This window comes from Magnolia sinica, chromosome 2 (genome assembly GCF_029962835.1).
Source record: "Magnolia sinica isolate HGM2019 chromosome 2, MsV1, whole genome shotgun sequence".
Lineage (NCBI taxonomy): Eukaryota > Viridiplantae > Streptophyta > Magnoliopsida > Magnoliales > Magnoliaceae > Magnolia > Magnolia sinica.
The window spans coordinates 43,293,631-43,318,838 of NC_080574.1; the positions used below are offsets into that span (position 1 = coordinate 43,293,631).

Below are 25,208 nucleotides of genomic sequence, written 5' to 3' on the forward strand. Positions count from 1 at the left end.
ATTACATCCTTAAAAAAATGCCGCAGTTATTGCAGCTTAGGAATCAAGGGTCCCACATTGTAAGAAATTGCTAACAATTGATGAGTTGAATATTTGCGTAGCTCATCATTGTCTAATCCTTATCCCAATTAATTTGGGTCAACTATATGAATCTTGTTCCACCATTCCACTCTATCAAGGGCCATAACTTTAGTTAGGCCATAGGTCATCAAGTCTTTTTTATTTTTATTTTTTTACTTGGATGACATAGTGTCCCCGCCCCATTTTTTTGGCGAGACTATTTCCTGCGGATACACGCAATCACCCGTAACCACGTACATCGAGTAATGTCGAGGAGGGGAATAAAACCCACATTTGTGAGGAGCAAACCCACGACACTGGCCGTTCGCCCAAGCCCCACCCCATCAAATCTTTTCTTACTACCTGAATATGTAATAACTACTTATTGGTATATTGGGAATAGAACAATGTGATGATCATGTGTGATGGGTGGATCGGGCCTATGAGGAATTCCATCATTAATTATGGTGTATTTGCCACAAGGAACAATTTTTTAACACAATTGATACTTGGACATATTAAAGATGCCAATTATATATTTATTCTCATTGATTAGGTTGTGGAGATAAGGGAACATCTAGTGGCGTGGGTTATTATAGACAACAAGACAAGTTACGAGGAAGCGGGCGCAAAGTTGATGGTAAAGAGGAAACACCTCTTTTGGAGCAACAATTGCGGAGGACATTGGAAAAATGAATGTGGTCGAAACAATAGTTGAGATAGCAAAGATGATCTTAATGATAGAATATAGATGATCTTAAACAATAGTTGCAATATATGGATGACACGTTGTTTTGTGAAGCTAATGTGGAGATGGTGGAAAATTTGCACATAATAGTTGTTTGTTTTAAAGTAGCGTCCGATTTAAAGATAAATAGCGGCAAAAGTGAGTTATTGGGCATTGGTATCTCGAGGGTCGAGGTGTCTTCATTTGTAGGGTTATTTGGGTGCGGGGAAGGATCATTTGCATCCACGTATCTCGGGTTACCTTTGTGTATGGGTAAACCTCCCAAATGGGTCTGGGACAAAGTCATTGAAAGATACGAAAACAAACTATCGCAGTGGAGAAGCAAGTATTTGTCTCTCGTGGGAAGGAAAACTAGATTAAGGTGATTATGTCCAACCTTCCAATTTACTGTCCATTTTTAAATGGCCAAAGTCGGTATCAGATAAATTGGAAAAAATTAGGAGGGGCTTCTTTTGGAAAGTTATGGAAGAAAAGAAAAAGTTCCATCTCATGAAATGGGAAGACGTATGCAAGCCAATGAACCAAGGGGGTGTGGGGCTGAGAAGTTTGGAGGTGGTTAATCAAGCCTTGCTAGGTAAATGGGTATGGAGATTTGGGGTGGAGGGGAGTTTATGGAGGGAGATAGTTGGGATCGGTGGACGTGGTCTTCGTCTCTTTATAGATCTTCTTACCTATGGATAGTAAACTTGATTAAAAAAAAAAAAAAAAACAAGGTATGGGAAGGGGTGGGTTTCTCATTGGGAAATGGGCAAAAGATTAGATTTTGGGATGATATATGGGTGGGGAAGCAGAAATTGGGGGTTTTATTTCCGAGGTTAGCAAGTCTATCAAGAGAAGAGGGGATGCTAGTTGTTATTCCTTGCAAGGAGGAAGCTATTGGGGCCCCACCATGTAGAAGGAATTTAAATGATGATGAATTTGAGGAACTGGTGAATTTGTTGAACCTTTTATCTAAGGTAAAGCCAGTATCTTCAAAGCAAGACTCAATGGTGTGGTTAAAAGAGAGGTCAAGAAAATTCTCAGTTAGGTCACTCTTTAAAATGCTTAGTGGGGGTCAACCGATTAATGGGATTTCTCTTACGGCTCCAGTGTGGCATTATGCAGCTCCAATGAAGGTGGCAGCGTTAGCTTGGTTAGTGGGAGGTAACAAGATGCTCACGGTGGATAACCTTCGTAAAAAAAAATTATGATTCTCCCGAATGGTTGTATCTTGTGCCTTAAAGATAAGGAATCGGTGGATCATTTATTTATCCATTGCGAGTTTGCTCATCAAATGTGGATAAAAAAATTTCATCTCTTTCAAATATTCTAGGTATGGCAAAAATTAATTGGGAATTTCTTCATGATGTGGCGCGGGAAGCAGAGTACGTTCGAAAGTCTGGCGATTATGACTTCTGGTGGCTATTTGGTCTATATGGTCGGAGAGGAACAATCGTTGCTGTAGGAATTGTGAGGGGCAAGTAGACAAAATTTTTGGTAAAGCAAAGGCGCTAGTGGTGGAATGGCTTAAAGCATTGAAGGCAGATATCCATTTGCCCGATTTGTAGGTTCCTATGCTTTTTGTTTTTTTGTATATTTGTAATTACGGCTGCGGCCAGTTTTGTTTATTGAAATACACCGTTTCAAAAAAAAAAAAAGATGACCCTAGAATACATACATACATATATATGGAGAAATTTGAGAAGATGGGCTTTAGTTTCTACTTGCACTCTTAGGAGTACAACGATACATGTCCTACTTATCGAAGGGAAGTCTGTTGTTAGCCTGTCACAAATAAATTAATATGAACGACTACATCCAAATTAGTACAAAGGCACCACACTATGTTGTGATGGTAATATTAAAGTTGTTGACTTTTATTGTACAGTAAGGTCTGCCTCTAACATGGTTGAGTTTAATGTACTAGTAGTCAGCTGTCAATGTGTTAGTCAAGGTGGGCATGGGCTATCCAATGTTTGAAATATTGACATTGTGTTATGTATCGCATCCTTAGGATACAAATACGTATCAGTTATCACACGGGATATGTCGTTTGTATCTGATAATTTATCACACTTTTTAGGAAACATGAGGAAACATTGGGAAAATGGTTGAATTTTTTAATGAAACTTCAGGGATTGTTGAAAGAGACCTTTATACACACTTTTAAATAATAATATCTCAAAAAAGAAGTGCATATAATAGGTTTTCTTTGTATAGGGTTCTAATTTATGCATTGTTTGACTGAACTAATGCAACTATATTCAAATTGAATGCATGACATTTAGAGTATATGTGATGATCATTTCATCAAACACTCTTAAATATTCGAAATTAGTCTTAATTGACAGCTGGTTGAAGGGAAATTTAAAAAATTAATATTTTAATAAAAAAATTATTAATTTTTAAATGAAAAATGATTTTTATTTTTCAATTTTTGACAAGGACTTAACAAATTAGTAGATCAGCCCTCATACATGCTTGATTTCATGATTGGAATGCAACATTGTAAGCAATTTGGGAGAGATTGGGAAAATTTTGAAATTTCCCCAAAATTTCCCAAATCGGACCACCTACACTCAAATTTCGAAATTAGAGTGTATGTGATGATCATTTCATCAAATACTCCTAAATACTTCGAAATTAGTCTCAATTAACAGCTTGGTTCAAAAAAAAAAAAACATGGAGAACACGAATAACCAATGGATTTGTAACCATTTGACATTGATTTAATTTCAACAAAAAAGAGATCAGAAATTTAAAATGCTCACCGGATTGAACATGCGGGATATATCGGCACAACCTGTGTTTCGTATCGCACAGGTGGGATATAAGATCTATCGTGGGATATATCGGCCGATATCGTCGATATTTAAAACATTGGGGCTATCCTTCATCAGCATCATCTCATCTAAGCCTTATCCTAACTAATTGGAGTCAGCTACATGAATACTTTTCCTCCTTTCCACTATGCAAGGACGATAACTTTAGTTAGACCATAGGTCTTCAATTCTTTTCTTACTCCCTCCACCCAAGTCCTTTTGGGCCTTCCCTTTGCCCTTTCAGATCCTTCTTTTTTCTTTTTACACACGTGCACACACCCTACACACTCACGCCAGTGGAATTTCACCACCTATGGGTACTCGAACCCTTGACCAGGTGTTGAAACTCCTGAGAGTCTACTACCCGAGCAAGAGTAAGGACCCCCTTTTAGATCCTTCAACTTGTACCAACTCACTCCTAACCGGTGCAATTCTTGGTCTACGTTGCACATGACCAAACCATCCAAGTCTACTTTCCCCATCTTATTACCTATTGTTACTGCTATTCCGAAGTTCCCTCGAATGCATTCATTTCTAATTCTATCCTTGTCTTGCCACTCGTCCATCTCAACATCCTCATTTCAACTACACTCATCCTATTAACATGTTCTTTAACTGCTCAACACTCTATCCCGTAAAGCATGGCTGATCTTATAGCTATGCTATAACTTCCCTTTCGGTTTGACTGGTACACAACGATCACATAAAACTCTGGAGTCACATCTCCATTTCTTCCACCCCACTTGAATTCTATCGGCAACATCCTTCTCAATCTCTCGTCTCTCATGAATTATTGACCCAAGATATCGGAATTCGTTATTTTTGGGATTCTTGTTCCGCAATCTTAACTAATTCCTCATTTCCTCTCCTATTGTTACTAAAATTGCACTCCATGTACTTCGTTTTAGTCTGACTAATTTTAAATGAAGGCCAACAACAGGTCGGGCCTAGGCCCAGCAAAATCAAAATTTTAAATAGGCCTGGCCCGACCAGCTCAAAATCCAGGCCCAGGCCTGGCCCATTGCCAAGCCTAATTTAAATCCTTTAGATTCTAAAGCACCCCTCCAGAAATCTAGTTTTTTGTTTACGCCCTCCCTCATCTTGCCAATGAAAGCTATGTCATTTGCAAACAACATAGACCATGGGATCTCTTCTTACAAATGCTCTGTTAAGAAGTCCATTTGGAATGATTGCTACAACTGTGATTATGGCTTGCTTCCAGTCTCTAAAGAATAAGATGTGGTTGGATGCACAAGTGAATTGAATCAAGAAGAGATGAGACGTTTCTAAGTACACATTACAAGTTGCCTTCAAATTGCAGCTATTTCAAGTGCAATAATTAACACACTATTCAATTTGGAACCCAGAGCCCCAATGAGAATGCTAGAGAAGGAACTAATTTTTGGTTGTTTCTTTTTTGGTAAGGTACACTCTGGTCATTTCCACTCATTAGACCAGCAATTGCTTTTCATTAGATGGTGTATCCAAACGCGCCGTTTCCTTTTCCTTCCTAGTGGTATGCTGCCTCCATTTTATGGCAGAGCAAGCTCATCTTTTCCATAGTGAACGAGTGTAGATTCTAATGATCATATGTTGTTTTGACAATCCATCCCTTTGTTTATCAAAAGGATGAACATTTTATTTTGTGTAAGCTTTTTTATCAATGAGTCTAGAACTAAAGGCATGACACTCAAAATGATATTTCCATGCTATAGGTGGGCCATGACGTGGACCATTTCACATCCCCGGAAGGCATACCGGGAAAACCGGAGACCAATTTCAACAATCGCCCCAATTCCTTAAAAGTTCTATCACCGCCTCGCACTTGTGTGGTATGCTACTTTCTCACTCTAGTTTCTATTTAGAGCTATTTTCTAATTTGATGCATTTCAAGGTTTAATAGATCTTTTTCCCCAAAGCAATGGATGCATTGCCCATCTTTGGCTGACAATCCTTTCTGGAACATCAGGTGTATTACAGGGTTGAGGAAGATTTGGAAGGTGTTCATGTAGAAGAGGTTGAAATCAAGGTGACAGCGGAAGACGCCATAGCAGAGGTGAAGAGTCCTGACTCAGATCCTGAAGTAGGAGAGCTTGAACCTATTGTGAAGGAAGATACAGAAATTGAGATGGAAGAGATAATGTCAGATGACAAAGCACCGCGGTTGGTCCCATAGTTACTAGGAAATGAGCTGGCCACTTCATTCTCTTCACTTGAGTGCTATATGGGTTCATGGGGTATTATTACTTACATAGCAATAATCACAGTCTCATCTCTGGCAATTATTGTGTATACAACGTTGATACTGCATGGGGATGGCTTGTGTACTAATAAGCTCAAAAGCAATGTGGAAAAAAATCGTGTTTCTTCTACTAAAGTTCATTTCTATTTGACAAAACAGGTAAATGGAAACGAAAATGCTTATCGAAATTAATTACTACATCTTACTTGAGAATCATGTCATGAGAATTTGATAGGAATGCCTCGATAATGCCGAAAATCTTAATGTTGATATAGGAGCTTTCGCCAATTACAGAAAGGGGTCAACAACAGAGTAAAGAACCGAGTTTTTTCATTGCTCGTTTGGAGGGTGCATTTTATTTTTCCATGATATAATTCATAGGCAAGATTGGACAGTGCACTTTAAAGTCCTAATTCGAACAAATTTTTTACTCTTACAGTTTCGGTTTTGGGATTTTTACCACAAAAATCGTCAAAAGATTTCTGACTTTGAAAAGAAAGGCTTTTACTTTTCTGAAGTCCAAATTACAATCTTATGTGAGTGTAAAATGAGCAAGATACCCTCCATCTATTTCGTCTACAAAAGTGGAGTCAGGCATTAAAGGTCCCATGTGGTGTTTGTATGACATCTGACCTGTCCAACATGTGCATCCCACCATGATGAGTGGATGTTCCAAAAACAGTCGGATCCAATAATCAGGTGGGTCACACAATTGAAAACAATATACACCACTCAATACCTCTAACTTCATTTGTGGCTGACATTTTAATTGAAGCGGCCTAATTTTTGGGCTGTTGATTAGCACCGTGGGGTATGACAGATTGGATGTCATACAGAATTAAGTGGGCCCCACAACGGTTGACTCCACTTGGATAAACAAAAGGGTTCTTCACCCCTTCCACCTCTCAAAGTATTATTTTGGGACAAAGGCCTTTTTTTTTGGGAAATCAAGAATATTGAGTGGGCTCAGAAGTGTCGATTGTTAGCTGAACGAGCAGGCGTTGACAAGCCTAGTGTCGCCAAGCCCATATGCACCATTAAGTTATGCCTGTGTTGCCGTCAATGAAACTTGCTTGTTAGATCCTATCACGAAACCAACAGAAACAGCAAATGTAAAGAACAGAATCCAACACTCCAGCGGGCCATCTAATGGATGAACTATGTGGGGGAAGGAAAAAAAGAAAACAGGGCACCAGTCAATGGAGCAATTCACCTTGAATGTGAATATTTCATTTGGTTATTTAACAGTCCATCTGTTGAATATTTGCTCAGATGGTTAAATCATCCAATCAGCGACTTTATGCACTACAGCCATCCATGATCAGCCCCAATCACATGGATGGGTATATTTACCATTGTGATAAATATGCTGAGATTTTGAAGAACTTGCAATATTTTCACAGAAAAATCATTGAACGCATTATCACAAGATTTTCAAAATCTCATCTGTTTTTTTTTTTTTTTTTCACAAATTTAATGAATTAGATATTTAAAAGCTCAAGCTAATTCATTTTACCAATATTTTAAAATTGCTTATTATTTTGCAATAACTATTTTTTCCAGCGAGATTTTCCCAATAATATCACAAGGAAAACATGAAAATCTGAAAAATCTCCCAAGAAATTCCCATGCAGAGAAATTGCCAAGAACCAGATTTGTCACCATGCTGTTTACTCAGTGTAGGTCCTCTGAACAGTGGAGTTGAGGGCTGATAACAACTCTGGCACCCTCATGATTGCCTTCCCCATGTTCCAAAAAAAAAAAAAAATTACTAATTTTGTTTCATCTTTCATCACAGCTATATCAATCAAAACTCACTGAATGATGAATAAGGGAAATATGGACTTCTTTTACTATCACTAGAAAAACAATCTTGTACCATAAATAAAGTCCTCAAATCTGCTAAAACAAGAGACACAATCTCCATTGCTGATTGCAACTCAAACTCTTCCCAGTAGCGAAATTTAACATGAGAAAAATCATACTCGATATAAAGCTACTCATTGGCTAGAATTATTTACCATAACGGATACAATTCTATCTTTAAATATAGCGTTTTCTTTTCTTTCAACAGAGCATGGGTCACATGATTTGTCGAAGTTCTCCCGTCAGCAATGCAAACTTTCGGTGCTGCGACAGGATAGAACATTCCGTAATTCCTTTTATTCTTGACAACAAGTCCCCGGCACTGGACTTAGCAGCATCAAGCATTGTTTGCAGGATTTGGAGTGGATCCCCATGGCTAACGACCAAGATTGCACATCTGCAGTATCCACATCTAGCCCTAGGTCAAATAAATCAACCAAATATACATATATGTACGCATATATATACATTTACATGCATACATACATGAAGATTCCGGCAATCATAAGAAATGGTTATGGAAACCATACATCATAACAAATGTCTCTGTTGCAATTTCCTGTTTACCATAGGTAATTGCATAAAATGAAAGCTAAGAAAATCGTAATTATCATTTGAACCTCTGAAACCCGCAAAGGGTACTGAGAATATGTGTTATCACTTAGGCATGGTGCAAGGGGTTGGAGTTTGACATTAGCCTATTTGGTTCTGTCAGTAGTAAGTACTACATTTTCCCATGTTCTATTGGGGAAAAAAAACTTCAGTCAAACAATACACTAAAAGGGGTTCCTTGAATGCCCAGGTTCACTTGAGAACTCTGGGTCCCATGGAACCCACTTCCAAAAAAAAAAAAGAAAGGCGCAAATGAGTTCTTTCATAAGACAGAAGTCTCTTCCACAAAACTATCATCCATGTTCGAGTTCCATACATGCAAATGACCCCATAGTGCTACACAAATGAAATGGTTTTCAGAGGCCTTTTCATTTCCTGGGAGGCAAGTAGACGTCAACGTTGCAACATGCGCAGACAAAGAGGAAAGGAGTTGGTTGGAAGACAGTTTCCCCAAGCGCTGACTTTTTGGAGTGGGTGAGACTCACCGGTCCCGGGAAAGCTGCTTGTTTATATAAATTAGACTGAAACTCAGACGATGTCAAAGCAGCCTCAAGTACTCTCCCACTCGCACAACCAACCATATGGTCAGCGATGGATGGCACTAGATAATGAAGTGAGCAATCTCAGCAACCATTTAGGCCCGTATTAAGGCTCAGATGAGTGCAGGGGTTCATGGTAAAAGTCCAGATATACTACCATAGTCCATGTCTGAATCTCATCAACATAGGTAATACCCTGGAAATCGCTACTGTGGACACATTGCTGATGTATCTACTTAGGCCCCAGATACAATGCACCTACCAACCCTTTTTCATCGTGGTGACTATGACCTACCCAATGCTACCCACTAATAGTATTAGGGAAAGGAGGAAAATTACTCAAACCTCCCCATACCAGGCATTATACTTCAATAGGTACGAGAGATGGAACCATCACAAGTTAGGACAGTGATAAACGTAACGAATCCAGGTAACCTCTTGCCTCAAACCCAAGCTGCATGATATGGTGGAGCTGTTCAATAGAGTTTCAGGATTGACCCTAAGATGCAAGAGGCTAATCCACTCACGCCTATGATAGCAATGCTACTGTCACACCATGTGGCCATTTGACACATCGTACAACTTGTCTTTTAGTATTTGCGTTATCATGGTCTTGATGTAATATTGTGAAATGGCCCATGTGATCCTCAAAATTTTTTGGCCGAATAGCCTTTCTATCCATGAGATCAAGGCTATACAACTAAAGGGGACTTCGGAATATAACCGAAACAAGGTAAGGAGATGATAACGAGTATTGTGTTCAATTATTTTTCAAGCAACTTGGCATTATGATAGACTAGTAATTTTGTATTTTGTTTTTAAACTATTGTAGACACCCCACCTTAATGAACAAGCATGTGGATCCAAACCATGAACGGAAGGCAAACTGAACCCACAACCCTTAGAAAACCACCAGCCAAAAAACCCAGTTTAAGTGTCCGTTCACCCCCAATAGTCCGCCAAACTGAAAGTCTGTGCAGAAGAGTGAGCCCTCAAGATCTAACAGTCTACATGATATAGGGCCTCCACAAAGCCGAAGATGAACGGTCCAGATCTAGAGGTCCACCTAACCACTACTGGAGCAAATGGTCTAATCCAACGTTTTCACAATATGATTTGAATGTTTCAGATGTGTAATCGTCACCTCTAGCGGGTCGAAGGATTTTAATCTTTTTATCAAGTTGATTTTCTACCCCAGCTTTATATTTAAGAGAACAATCAAAAGCCTCGGATTTGTGTGAGATGCGATACACAAATCTATAGCGCGAGTAATCGTCAATAAAAGTGACAAATTATTGACATCCATTTCTAGCATGTACATTCAAAGGTTCATAGATATCTGAATGGATTATGTCTAGTAGGCCCTTGGACCTAGCCACTTTAGGGAATGATCTCTTCGAAGTCTTCCCAAACACACAATGTTCACAAAATGACAAATCAACTTTGGATAATGAATCCAACAGACCAGAACGTACTAGTCTTGTCATACGATCCTTTCAGATGTGACCTAACCTTGCATGCCATTTTATACATTCAGATATTACAGTTTCATACGACATAGCAGATAAAGCAAGAGGTGCATTATCACTATCTATGTCAAGAATAAATAAATTTGAAATTAAATTTCCCCATGCAAAGATGAGGTTATTGAGTTTTAAAGAAACTCGTGTCTCAGAAAAACAAATATCAAAACTATCACTTAACAACCTAGAAACAAAAATTAAATTTCGACGCATGCCCAGTGCATAAAGAGTACTATGGAGGATTATTGTTCGCCCAATACGCATACCGAGATAGTAAACATCAATCTCTATTACGTCTTCAACAACATTATTTCCCATATACACCTTGTAACTCCCCATGGCTACAGGTTGGAATTCCTCGAGTCCTCGACGACTTTATGTCACGTGCTTTGTTGCACCCGAGTCCAAAATCCACTCGTTAGATAGAGTATCGACGGAAAGGATTTCAGAACAAACGCCTACATACAAAGTATCTAATGACTTGAGAATTACCGTCTTTTTATGGGCACAGTCGGGCATAATGGCCGAAGTTTCCGCAAATGAAGCAGATTATGTTTGCCTTTTTCTGCTTCTTCTTTCCATTCCCTTTCTTGATATTTGGACGTGTTACAGACTTCTGTTCTTGGTCATGTAGCCTACGCTACATCATAATTTGCATACGCTACACACTACGTAGACTACGCTACATGCTATGTAGCTCACATGATGTTTTCAATGATTTATTATATTTTTCCATTTCCAATCAAAATTAGTTAACCTTTTTAATGCTTTTAGTAAAATAATATAAATAACAATAATAATATTAAATCAGTTTTATTGCTCTTTCTTTACCTTTATACTTAATCATTGCCCTTTCCTATTACTTTAGGTTGCATTTTGATGCACCAAATATCATGAAATTTTGTTAAATTTCATTATGAATCAATCTAATCTAGTATAGAATATCATAGCATTGGTGTAACCAAGCACCTTGATTAAAAATCTAGAAGTTGCGTGTTGCGTAAGCTACACGCTATGTAGCTTACACCTCACGCTTCAAAGGGGTGAACGCTATTCGCTATTTAAAATACTGGTTGTGATTGAAGTGAGTATCTCGTTCCTATCCAGCTTTGGACCTTATCTGCAAGATTGCAACCAGCTTGGAAAATAAGACATGTGGAACCTTTAAAATCCCCAAAAATCCCAAAATCCCACAAAGTAAAGACCATACATGGGCAGAGAGGGGTGCCTAACCCCTTCCTTCTCCATCACTGAGGTCCTTACTTGGAATCCCCGGTCCCAGACCAAGCATAGGAGTCATATACATTGAGGAGTCTTCTTTTCCTCAACACATTGTGGTTCCACGATGTCTAGCTGACCGTAGATTCCGAGATTAGCGGCTAGTAACGACTCCAAGTTAAGCGTTCTATTTCACGTGCCACCCATCACAACTACATTAGCAAAATTCAAAGGTTTAAACTAAATCGTCTGAACATTCTCTAGGCAAGTTGAGATGGCAAGTAGAAGACATTGCATTCATTGAGTCTTACGAATAAACATTAATGATAAAAATTTGTCGTAGCAACCAATAAAAAAGCAAATATTCACATACAGATTATTCCTCAAATAGAACAGTAATTGATGGTTGCCTGTTTTACTTGTGAAGCAAATCAAGCACCAAAAGTTCCAATTCAAAAAAAGAATGGCATGGCAGAGATGGACATAAAAATAAATGGTTATTTTGCCTTTGGTCTCTCTACCAAGGGAATGAAAAGACAAAATTGCCCCTCTGATATATTTTTAAAGATGGAATTCTCCCAATCAATTGGTGGCATGTAGACGCACATTCCCTGATCATTAGATAGCACACATGACTCACATTGATTGATTCAGACCATTGGTCAATGGTCTATACCAATCTAGACAAGACACACATTCCTCGATCAATAGGCGGCATGTGGGACCCACATTGATTGATCCAGATTCCAGACCATGCAATCTAGACCATCCACCTGAAAATACACTAATGGTACACATGACTCATTAATGACAGTAGTTTTTTGACTAATGAATGAAAAGGTAAAGGTTTATTTAGGAATACTTAAAACGCAACAGGATATTTGGGTATATGCCAAAAGGCAGGGTTTTATATGTCAAAAACCTAAAAAGAAACAGAAAAAAGAAGAAGAAGTTCAATTAGCTATTAAGAGACTATGCTGCATTTGAATTTACAAAAAAGCAACTAGCACTTGGGCTGGAATAATCACAATCACCCTTGAAAGAATTTTCCTGCTACATGGTTTACCACTAAATCTTAAATAATCACCCACAAGCATCTTATAGTGTCCTTTACAATAAATGCTCCAAGCTCCTACAAGTTTTTTATCAGGTGCAGCGAATGGTACTGTGAGCTTTTATTTTGCTGGCTAAGCATCATGTATTGCCAAAATGGGGGGTAAAGGCCAAGAGCAAGGTTTTAAATCAGTTTATCTGTTATCATATTGTTCACCACCGATATGGCCTTGTATCGCCCCTATATCAAGCCATTTCGGGCCAATATGGGCCGATATGGTCATATCTTTCATGGGTGATACATACCGGTTTCAGACAATACTTTAAACCTTGGCCTAAAGACATGCAGCTCAAAGTTTTCATGCTCCATTTCCTTTGAACCTGAATAGCATATAGGCCACTCAATCCTGTACATAGGTGGATTCATGGTTGCATTGTGTTTTCCAGTGACCATTTTATTGATAAGAACTGTCCAATGATAAGAGTTGCAAAGCACATAGGGATCCAAAAGCTGCTTCCTAGAAAGATGATTCCCTGCCAACCTCATTGGCCTCATGTGAAACACAACAAAAGAAACCTCCAAGCCAACTAACATCTCATCATTAATGCTCGCCAATTACCACGATCCAGGCTTTTACTTTTCCCATGATATGGTGTTGACGAAGCCTCTCTCAACCATTAGCTAACCTTCCAAAGAAGAACTAAAAAATCTTCATTCATAAAAGCACTCCATCCTGTTTTTAACTTATCAGTACAATTATAGGGTTTTTTTTTTTTTGGAACAATGATGTTATATTAAAAAAGGCTGAAGCCAAAGCAACCAAATATACAAAAATACAAATACAACCACACCAAACGAAAGTCCCCCAAAGGACAGGAGAAAAATTGAAAAACTAAGCTTCCACCCACTCCTTTATATTAAGAATTGCCCTATTGAATACTTCCATTGGCTCACTCATTTTGTTACTAAAGTACCGATGGTTTCTTTCCCACCATAAAGCCCAAAGACTCGCCAATAAACTTAAATGCCATAACCTCTACCCTTCTTTCCCTATCCCCCCACAGTGCCAAGCAATAAGGAATTCCTCTATGGTTTTCGGAAACACTGGAAGCACCTCAAAAAATTGGAGAAGAAGATCCCAAACCTCCCTAACAAATATGCAGTGAATGAATAAGTGATGCACAACTTCCGCATCTTTGAAGCACATCAAGCAAAGGTTTGTGAGGTACATGCTTTGCTTACAAAGATTGTCTATCATTAGCACTTTGCTCTTGCCCACTAGCTAACCAAAAGCCGCCACCTTCAATGGAGCACCATAATGCCAGAGGAAAGTCATTGCCGCCATATGAGAATTTTCCTCACCCACACTCAAGAGCCAATAGAATGATCTTACTGAGAATGATCTTCACTTGGACATGAACCATTTCAAGGAATCCACTTCTGAGAATACTGGGCAAATCTTTAATACCATCTCTAGCAATTGAACCAACTCTTCAAACTCCTCGTCCAATAGATTCCTTCTAAAATTAGGGGTCCATGTAATCTCCTCCCCTCTTCTAGAATAACAATTTCTCACCAACTCTTCCTCTTCCCTGGCTAGCCTTGCTAATGATGGAAACCTTTCACCCAACCTCTCCTCTCCCACCCACCTATCCTCCCAAAATCTAATTCTCTCACCATCCCCATATGAAAACCGATTCCCTCCCATACTCAAGGACGCAATTGATTTCCACAAGGAAAAACATTGATACAAGGATGAGGCCTTAGTCCACCACCCCCCTTCCTCTACCCCATATTTTTTGAAATTACCACCCTCCATCTAGCCTCTCCCTCCGACCCAAACCACTAAACCCATTTCCCCAATAGCACTAGATTCATCTCTTCTAACTTTAAGATACCTGCTCCTTGAGCGGTTGGTTTACAAACTTCATCCCATTTCATTAAGATGGAACTTGTGTTTCTCCCCCAACCCTTCCCATAAAAAATCACTTCTTTGTCTCTTCAATGCATTTAGAATGGACTTTGGGCATTTGAAAAGAGACATAAAATAGATCAGAAGGTTCGACATTGAAGATTTAATCATAACTATTCTCCCACCCCAAGATAAGTACCTTGAGTGCTATTTTGATATCTTTCTTTTACATCTCTCAATAACTCTGTCCCACATATGCTTTACCAGTCTCCCTATACACAATGGTAGCCCCAAGTACGTCGTAGGGAAAGAACCTTCCCTGCACCCAAATACTTCCGCAAAAGCCCGCACTTTATCTTTGGAAATGCCTACCCCTAATATCTCACTTTCGGACATATTGACTTTCAAACAAGAAACCACTTCAAAACTTACTATAATAGAGTGCAGGTTTTCCACAAAGAAATCATCCGCCTTACACAATAGGAGTGTATCATCCGCATATTGAATGTCAGAAATCTGAAAATTCGTATTATCCACCCCAAAGCCTTTAGCCAAACCCACCTAAACCCCTCTGTCTAACATTTTACTAAGGGCCTCCATAATAGTGATGAAAAGGAAAGGAGAAAAGGATCGCCTTGACGAAGCCCATGGGAGGCCGCAAAAAAACCTTTCGGTGAACCGTTCACTAATATAGAAAATTTTGCCAAACTGACACAAGCCCAAATCCAAAATCACCATTTGATCCACATCCCAATCTGCCCAACATATAATCTAGGAATGCCCAATCCACGTGGTCATATGCTTTTCCACATCATGCTTGCAAACCATACCTCCCTCCCCTCTTCTATGACAAGAATCAACATATTCATTGGCTAGGAGTGAGCAATCGATGATTTGTCTTCCATCCACAAAGGCCTCTTGAGATTCTAAGATAACATTGCCCAACACTTTCATGAATCTTGAAACCAACGCCTTTGCTAGGATCTTATATGCAACCCCCAACAGACTGATAGGACGAAAATCTTTCAAACATTTTGCTCCTTCCTTTTTGAAGATCAGAGTTATAAAAGTAGCACCTAATTGCCTTGTGATTAAGCCATTCTCGAAGAACTCTTGCATGAAGCCAATCACATCACCTTTCACACACACCCAGAATTTTTGATAAAATGCTATCGGAAAACCATCTGGCCTAGGAGCCTTATCACTGCCCAAATCTCCCACAGCTTGCTTGATTTCATTCTCTGAAAATGCTTGTTCCAACAAGCTCACCTCTTAGGATGAAATTGTTTCAAAATGCAAATTATCGAGCAACGGCCTATCTCCCCTGTCCTTAGACAATAGGTCTTTATAGAATTGAGCTATGGCTTCACAATATTTTGACTTCCCTTCAATCCTTTGGCCATCTACCATTAACGAAGAGATCTTATTTACACGCTCTCCTAGTAGCAGTCACATAAAAAAAAAAAACTTGGTATTCTTATCTCCCGCTTTCAGCAATGTTACCCTAAATCTTTGACGCCATTTGATCTCCTCCTCCCTCAACCTAGCAATGTATTCCGCTCTGTAGACTTCCCTCCACACCTTTTCATCCCTCTGATAGATCCTCCCTCTCTCTCTCTTCTTTGGAGTCTAACCTTTGAATTTGTAGAAGGATATCTTCCTTTTCCTCCTCTCAGCCAAAAAGAACCTTTTTTTTCCAATCCCTTATGTTATGTTTTAATTGCTTTAATTTTTGGAAGAGAGAAACATCGGCGCCCCCTACCACTAAGAAAGACGACCACCACTCCACAATCTTAGACTTAAAGCCTTTGATTTCTAACCATGCTAACTCAAAACGGAAGGGCCTTGGCCCCTAATCTTCCTCATCCACTTCCAAGAGAACCGAACAGTGATCCGAAAAAGGTTTAGGTAGACTCCTTTGATTAATTAGTGAAAATTTCTCCACCCAGTCTAGGGAGATAAGGAACCTATCTAACCTACTCATTATTGGAAACACTTGTCCATTCAACCAAGTGTACTTAGCACCTCCTAACAGGAGGTCCATCATCTCATTCTTAAATATCCATTTAGAAAAGTTATTCATACTTCTAGAGATCCGACCCCCACTTGACTTTTCGTGAAGCTCTCTAATAACATTGAAGTCTCCTCCCAAGCACCATGGAAAATCTCACTTATTATGACAAGCATCCAACTCAACCCACAATTCGTTGAGAAGTTTCGATTTACATGGCCCGTAGACCGAAGAGAAACACCATTTGAAATCAGACTCATTTTCCTTCAACACCACCGATACTGTGTATATACCTAACCAACTATCCTTTTTGCTCCAGATCGACGAATTCTAAATCAATAGAATACCACAAGCCACTCCAACCGCATCCGCCACTAACCATTGACATTCCTTGTCCCACCAAATCGAGTTAATCAATCTTTGATCTGTTTCCTGCAATGCTACTAACTGAATTTTATATATTTTGCACATGTTTTTCAACTGCCCTCTTTTTTGCGCACACCCCAACCCCCGAACATTCTAAATCACTATCTTCAGTTACCGAATTTTGTCCCCACCTGACTCCCGACTGCTGCAGCAACTAAATCACTTCCTTCCGTGCACACTTTCTGTCTATCGCAATCTTGGAACTGTTTTGGAATGAGCGGTCTACCCCTTTCTTCTACCCATTCGAGATATGATATGTAATCCTCCGGTCTGTCCCCAAAAGTCACTCCCACTAAACGCGCAACCTCCATTGTAACTAGCTTAATCCTCTTCATACCTTTGGCCAAAGTAATTCTTGTAGACTGCCACAATTGTTTGATTCTCTAATGAAATCGACACATTAGCCTCCCTGTTAACTGAAAGCTGCCTGACTGCCAAAGGGGTTACTATTGCTGGATTATCAAAGTCACAAAACCCATATACGTCTCTACTAGGCTGACTTTGAATAGCTTCTCCGTCGCATTGGGAGGACTGACCTTGGATTGGATTGCAAATGCTTCTGCAGATGAGCATCTACCTAGAGGAAGCCTCTTTTTCTATTTCTGTTTGGGTATCTCTTTGCCATGCGTCCAGCAGGAAATGGCTCTCACACGAAGGGCCCACACCGTGGAAACTTTGAGCTGTACCATTCAAAACACAGACGATCGCAGTGTCGACCGCTCCCAGTGTGCTGTTGCTACCCTCCTCGGACCTGCCCATAGAAGATCTTCGCAGTTCTGCATCAAAATTTGACTCGTTTCCAGAAGAAGACTCCGCTGTTCTGTCGAAGACGGGCTGACGTTCAGGTCTTGAACTTCTCTAAACGGAAGTAGCCTGCAATGTTCACTTTCGGAAATCTGACTAGAAAGGTCAGCACGAGATCAGTACAGTTATAGTTGTGTATCTCTTGTCACTTGAATGCATGGCCATCCCATCCGATTGTGCATAAGAGCACAAAGCTGTAAACTACCTCAAAACTTCACCAGCTACTGTACCAGATCTCATGGTTCCGGAAGATCATCAATCACATACCAACAGGAGCACATGCTTGAAGCTTTCTAAGACTCTGTGAATCAAATAACTGATGCCCAAGTAAGTGGGTACCGTCAATTATCGTCTAAAAATAACTCAAGAGGATATCAACCATCATTTCATAATTCCACCATGCAATGAATTTCCCCAAATCTAGGAGATATTCAGGGCATCCCCCATCCACAGTGTGGCAGTAAAAGCAATGATCTTGATCACCAAACCAGGGGCCACACGAGTGCAGAACTGAAAGCATCAACAAAATGTTCACTTGTTGACGTGGGACCCTATAATTCCTCCTGGCCACCAAGATTATTAATTGAAAATTGATGTTTTAACTTTAGTTCTAGGAACTTGTTAGAGAAAGATATGTAGTTTATTTTCAGTGCTGCCCAGCTAGAGCCACTACTAATGGAGGTGACTAGATCTCATGTACTGCTGTGAGGAGTGACAGATCTGAAGATGATGGCGATGTACCACTGAGATGAGATGGATCTGCTGGCAGTGGCAATGGATCTGTGATGAATCTTAGATGGTCCTATGGCATGTGGTGGTGTGAGCTGGATCAACCGCTGCTCAAAGTGGTGGCGTCAGCTGGATCAGCTGCTGCACGCGGCGACAGTTCCACCTGTGCCGCTGCCAGTTGTGGTGGTGCCAGCTGGATCAGCTGCTGTGAGCAGCGGTGGTTCCGGCTGCTGGTGCTAACCAACATCGATGCTGCTGGCCGGAACACCTGTCCAGTGCGGTGGGTCCAGTCATTGAAACAACTGCAGCTGAGATAGAACGAGAGAAGAAAGAGGGGGAAGGAGAGAGGAGAATGGAGGTACAAACTAGGATTGATAAAACCCTAGCTCAAATACCATGCTGCTTCAAGGAGAAATTAATTTAGGATTTTTTGTGTTAGGTTGCAAATCACACACCTAACCTAAGAATAATGAAATGGTTTGTCCTGAGGGAGCACCAAAAATAAACAACATCTCTTTCTCTAACAGAAATAAGCACACAAGTATCGTGAAACATCATAAAGTTGTAATGGAATATCGATTCCACTTTACCAGCCGAGATTTCAGCTACCATTTATAGTCATTATGTATTTCCCTATGGTTAATATTTTCCCATCATGGTACTATATTAAAGCAATGTTAGATATTGCTGGGAAATCTTATAAGCTTTCTTGTTATATGAGAAAACCATGTCTTAATATGGACAAAGGTGTTACCAATGATGACCGTATGACCAATATTCACGACAAAACACAAATCTATTGTAAAAATGCTTAAGAATCTTGGAGTAAATAAGAGGTGCATATTAATACCCTTGGAACTCAGCCTCCATAGTTGCCAAAGCAGTTGTGAGTCTAGAAACAACATCTGCTACACTTTCTCCACCTTCTGGCGACATGAAAGGATCCTTCTCATCAAGGGCCCATATCTCCGTATACTGTCAATGGAAGTAGACATGATGAGGAAAGATGCAAAATCTAAGAGACATGCATATAACTAAGAAATGTCCTGGCTCTCTCGTGTTTGTGTGTGGACATTCCCACCTTCATGAGGACGTTAGCAACGTCTCCAAAACTTTTGTAAGACACTTGGGACAATCAATCATTAATTTGAACGGTTCATTCAATAGTACTATTAGGAGCAAGCAATGGTGTAAATCACACCAATCAGAATATCCCAAACATCTGATCTAGCATGCAAAATGGAAAATCAAGATTGAGTGAAGAAATAAAATAGGTCCAGTCATTATCTTGTAACATCTATTTGATAGACCCCACTTTGTGTTGATTATGATTCCAAAACACTTTGATTTGATGATGCTAACCATCTGTTCTATGGCTCGTAAAAAAGTGAATGCTTGTAAAAGATGGCCCACGTTTAAAGGGTTAGGCTCATCCAATTGACGTGATTTTTCACCATGGCTTGCCCCTAATGATATGAATAAATGAATGGCCCAGATCAATGATTAGCAATGCCATGTGTGTCACTAAGGGCCTGTTTGGATAATGGACTACCGCGGTAATATGATGTAAAACTCACATCATTGCACCTTGTCTTTGATTGGATATTGCTGACTGTCAAATCATGATAATCTTTCGAAATCACGGCAGAAACCAGATGGGCGAAAGTATGTTCACATGGCACAGTTTCGTGGGTCCCCATCCTTCTTGGGCGATCATTTTATGGAATGAGACAAAAAAAAGGTGGATCCAAACCAGAAATGAACCACAGGTCCACAACACAAAAAGAAATGGAATTGAATGCCTACTATTGCAAGCTTCTTAGGGCCACAAAAGTGTTGGATCTTCCTCATTTTTGAGGACATGCCTTAAAATGATATTGTAAAATGCATGGACAGTGTGGATATAATACGTATTAACGAAAGTACATTCATATATAGCATACCACAGAGAACACAAAACGGATGGAAAGTGTAGCTATAGGAGTATTGCGTATGACCGCTATCATGGTTTACCTCTGACTACTATGGTAATGATAATCATTACTCATTTACCATATATTACAACACATTACCACGGTAATTGAAAATCCAGACAGGCCCTAAAAAATATTGGGGACGTTGCTAACATCCACGTGAAGGTGGGGACATTAGTATTACCCTCTGTGTGTGTGTGTGTGTGTGTGTGTGTGTGTGTGTGCATGCACCTGCCGCTATGCATGTTATTCTATGGGACCCAAGGTATCCCGTATCGATATCGGTTGGTGTAACGGTACCCTCTGATACCGATACGGATACGGGGGTGTAACGGTGATACGAGGGCGTAACGGCCCGTAACGGTGCAATTTTTTTTTTTTACCAAAAAAATATGAAAAAATATGGATTAAATCCAAAATATTCTAAGCATTCCAAATATATCTTCATTTATAAATTAAAACATGTTTATGGTAGTGTAACGGTCCACTCTTTGGTGAGAAGTTGTATCGGACTGTCTGATGAATTTATGAACTAGATAACTTGAATTTGACTACAAAATTCATGTATTTAATTTTATAAATATCTAATTTATATACTTAACAATTTGATATCATTTCTCCCAATAGTTCTTTAAAAAAATGAAATTAAATTCAGGTAGATGGCGTTGCCAATTTGGGGCTTACTTGGAAGACCAATCAATGTCATAAATCAGCCTCAAATTCATGCAATTATTGGCATTATCCCACTTATGAATTGGTGGACATTTATTGGATAGTGAATCATGAAAAAAAAAAAATCAGAAGGCACTATTTTAAAAAATAAGCGTCCACAAATTAACAATTAAAACTATTCAAACAATTTGATTTTGGCATTGTGAGTTAGCAATTACAGTCCATAATTTAATTGGTAAATTTTAAGTTAATACATGTCTCATGTACAATTTTTTAAGGGCCTGAATTAGGCGAGACCCGAATTGTGAAGTGTAACACACGAGTGTCAAAGTTTTTTGGGCCCCACCCATGATGAATGTGTTATATCCACACCATCCATCCATTTTGCCAAATAATTTTAGGGCACGAGCCCAAAAATGAGGCAGATCCAAAGCTCAGGTGGACTGAACCATAAGAAACAACAATAATTAAACATCCACCATTAAAAATTTATTAGGGGCTACAAAAGTTTTAAATCAAGCTGACATGTGTGTTTTCCCTTCATCCACGTTAATGTGACCCAATTAACAGGTTAGATGAAAAATAAACATTACAGTGGCCCTAAGAAATTTTTAATGGTGAGCATTCAATAACAATTGTTTCCCATAGTGTGGTCCACCTGAGATTTGGATCTTACTGATTTTTTGGATCATGACCTAAAATATATACATTATGGTGGGGCCACGCGGCACGTGTACAAAAGCGTGCTGCATAACGCCAGAGAGTCCAATTTCTTTGGAAGCCTGGTGTACCTATGTGTATTATGTCAGTAAGTCCTGTGGGTCTAATCATGAGGTATGTGTTATATCTAAACCGTCCATTCATTTGACGAGATCGTCTTAAGGCTTGACACAAAATAATACAGATCTAATTATCAAGTGGACCACACTGCAAAAAGCAGTAGGGGATTGAAAGTCTACCATTGAAACCCTTTTTGGGATCACAGAACTTTTGGATCAATATGAAATTTGTTTTTCCTCTTCATTCAGGTCCTTTTGACCTTACGAACAGATTAGATGGAAAATAAACGTTATGGTGGGCTTACGAATTGTTTAACGGTGAAAATCATCATCTTCGTTGCTATTTTTGGTGTGGTCCAGACGATCTTTGGATACGATTCATTTTTTGGGTAATGCTCTAAAATGATATTTAAAAATAGATGAACGGTGTAGATATAATAAATACATCACTGTGGAGCCCATGTAACTTTGATCTCCTTTGAACCGTTCATACAACTCGGAGCTCGAGGAGTGTCAGCGCTCATCTTAGCATGACACATACCTACAGCAGCTATACTGGTGTGTGGTACACCAATCAATCCACTTCCGATTTCAAATGAAAAAGAGGGAGAGAGAGAGAGAAAGAGAGAGAGAGAGAGAGAGAGAGAGAGAGAGAGAGAGAGGAGAAGGAGGAGGAGGCCCGGGCCGCAGCCGCGGCAGGGCGAGAAGAAGAAGAAGAGGAAGAAGGAGAAGAAGAAGAAGAAGAGAAAGAAAAAAACAGGTATGCTTTTTATTTATTTTTTTCCTCTTTTTTTTCCCTATTTTCTAGGCCCGTAACAGCCGTTACGGGACTGTAACGGCCGTAATGGCCCGTAACGGCCCCGTAACGGCCGTTATGGTCACAAAATCGGGGGGGTGCCCATTTCGACCCCGTATCGCGTAACGGTGTCGGCTGTTACCATTATGTATCAGCCGATAAGGCCGTATCGTAACGGATACGGGACACCCTGATGGGACCTTCACTTGGAGATTAAGTAAAACTAGGAACAAAATTATTGTCTCCAACTAAAAATGCACTCACTTTTTCATGTGATAGAAGTTCAAATGTTGGCCCAAAGTAGCGTTCCCGGAGTTCTTTAATCACCTGTCCAACAAAATTCATTAATCATTGTAGATTCATGGCACTTGAGAGAAGAGAAACATCTTGTGGGAGAAAGGAATGGGGAGTTCATATGATCCTCCCTTCTTTGCCTTTATTTATAATCCTTGGAAGATGCATACGAGAGATGAGAAGATATATACGAATAAAAGAGAGGAATGACCACTAAAGTATCAAAAAATATCACTGCATATGGTGTTCTGCAGGAGCACTGAACTATGGTGTAACAATTTGTGTTACACACAGTGCATTGCACCATAGGAGCACCGAACAAAGTACACTTCTAACAACCATGCCATTAGAGGCTAAGGGCCAGTTTGAATCAGCCATAAAAATGATGATGGGGGTGCACATCCGTTGCCCATAATTGGAGTGTGATGATGATGCACCCAACCTGATATTGTCCCACTTATTTTTGTGCACATTTTGTGGAGGGGAGATTATAGTGCATCACACCATCCATATTTTGTGAGATGCTCAAAAGGGATCTATTTCTACAAAATGTGAATGGGCTGACATGCATTCAGTTCCATTTTCATTCTGAGATACGATGAAGCAGGACCTGAGATTTGATGGAGACACTTGATCAATGCATTTCCATATGGCTTGTATAGGCAGCTGCCTGATCAATGTTAAATAAGTTCTGAATTGAATGGTAAGCTTTCCAAAATGTTCCCCAGAAGTCCACCTGTGAAATTAATGGATCTTGTGTAGGCACAGTGATGTTTTATTCCCAGAACACAACAATGTCATAATAGATGAAGATTCCTGATAGGATGTGGCCCTGAGATAAAGAATTTAAGAAATTTTCATTTAACCATGGCTCTTAAAATGGCACAAAGAAGCAAGAGTCAAGGATTAACAAGGAAGCTCAAGAGAACAAGAAAAAAAAATCTCAAGGGAAGAGCAGAAAGAGAATGATGGATAAATCAAATGGCACGAGGCACCAAGAATAGAGAGTGCAAGATATGTCCAAGGATACAATATAAGCCTCATAAGACTTAAGACAGAAATACGGGATCAAGAGCTTTGCTATGCCCCCACACATGTGCTATAAAGTTCATGAACATGCCAGGCATGCAATCATGGCACAATAGGTCCAAGATCCAATCCATCCATCCAAACGGCACCCCTGTATTGATGCCCTAGCCCATGAATCAGGTTGATCCACCAGTCAGGTGGGCCACCATTTGCAAAACAAATTTACAGGTCTGAAAATCTTTGCTGAAGTTCATTAACCCATTCACATGTTTCCAATATTGGGGCCCACATGTTGATTGGACCAGATTTTATTTCTGGGAAAATATGTACAAAATTGGACGAACCTGATGGATGAATTAGATCGCGCACGTATGTGCCATGCTAGCACACGTGTAGCGTGCACACAAGCTTTATTGAACATGCATGTGTGATTAGCAAAGCTCCGGGATTAATATTAGAATCAATATCATAGGTAAGAGAAAAAATTCCAGAAAACGTAATTAAAGAAACATTGGAACAATAATCAAAGATGTGAGCTGTCTGATGTTGAAGAAATATAGGATACAGGAGCATTAGGGGAAGCAAGCTGCTCACATGGTGGATATATGGAATACGAACAACATAGTGATTTCAGTCAAGTGGATGACGGCACTGGAAAGAAGGCAAGGATGACATTCAACATATTCATTAGAAATGAGGCTCTCATTTGATGGAAGAACAAGGGATGAGATCATCAGATAACAAATGGATATGGTCTTCATTTGTTGTGTTGGTCTTCATAGTATCCACTTGTGAGTGAGGAGCACTTGTTCAATTAGATTTCTTGGTCGTAGACAAGTGTTGATGTCTTTGCTCAGTTCGATGCCGCAGCTTATTCTTAGTAGGGGTGCAACTCGGGTGGTTTGGGTCAGGTAGAGGGACAACCTGAGCCAGACCTGGCCTCAAGAGGACCCAACCAGAATTCCAGCCCGAGTTCCTCTATACTCATTCCTAAACCAACCCGACCCAAATACATGTGATTATTCCTAAGTCCCAACCCAACCTGACCCAAATTTACTCAACCCAAACCCAAACTAATTTCAAATTGGGTTGGATGTTTCCAACCATAACCCAACCTGAG

General features: G+C 39.7%; 2 protein-coding genes across 2 annotated transcripts in view; one reads left to right on the forward strand and one right to left on the reverse strand.

Moving 5' to 3' along the window:
• LOC131237050 (1,4-alpha-glucan-branching enzyme 1, chloroplastic/amyloplastic-like) overlaps window positions 1–6,067 on the forward strand; it is a 51,524-nt gene extending 45,457 nt beyond the window's left edge. Inside the window, exons 13-14 of the mRNA XM_058234689.1 lie at window positions 5,325–5,441; window positions 5,579–6,067. Of these exons, the coding sequence (XP_058090672.1) occupies window positions 5,325–5,441; window positions 5,579–5,785 (324 nt within the window). The 3' untranslated portion in view covers window positions 5,786–6,067. The remainder of the gene's footprint in view (window positions 1–5,324; window positions 5,442–5,578) is intronic.
• A 1,609-nt stretch (window positions 6,068–7,676) lies between these two features.
• LOC131237051 (uncharacterized) overlaps window positions 7,677–25,208 on the reverse strand; it is a 42,554-nt gene continuing 25,022 nt past the window's right edge. Inside the window, exons 4-6 of the mRNA XM_058234690.1 lie at window positions 23,030–23,092; window positions 19,396–19,520; window positions 7,677–8,114 (exon numbers count right to left, since the gene is read on the reverse strand). Of these exons, the coding sequence (XP_058090673.1) occupies window positions 7,934–8,114; window positions 19,396–19,520; window positions 23,030–23,092 (369 nt within the window). The 3' untranslated portion in view covers window positions 7,677–7,933. The remainder of the gene's footprint in view (window positions 8,115–19,395; window positions 19,521–23,029; window positions 23,093–25,208) is intronic.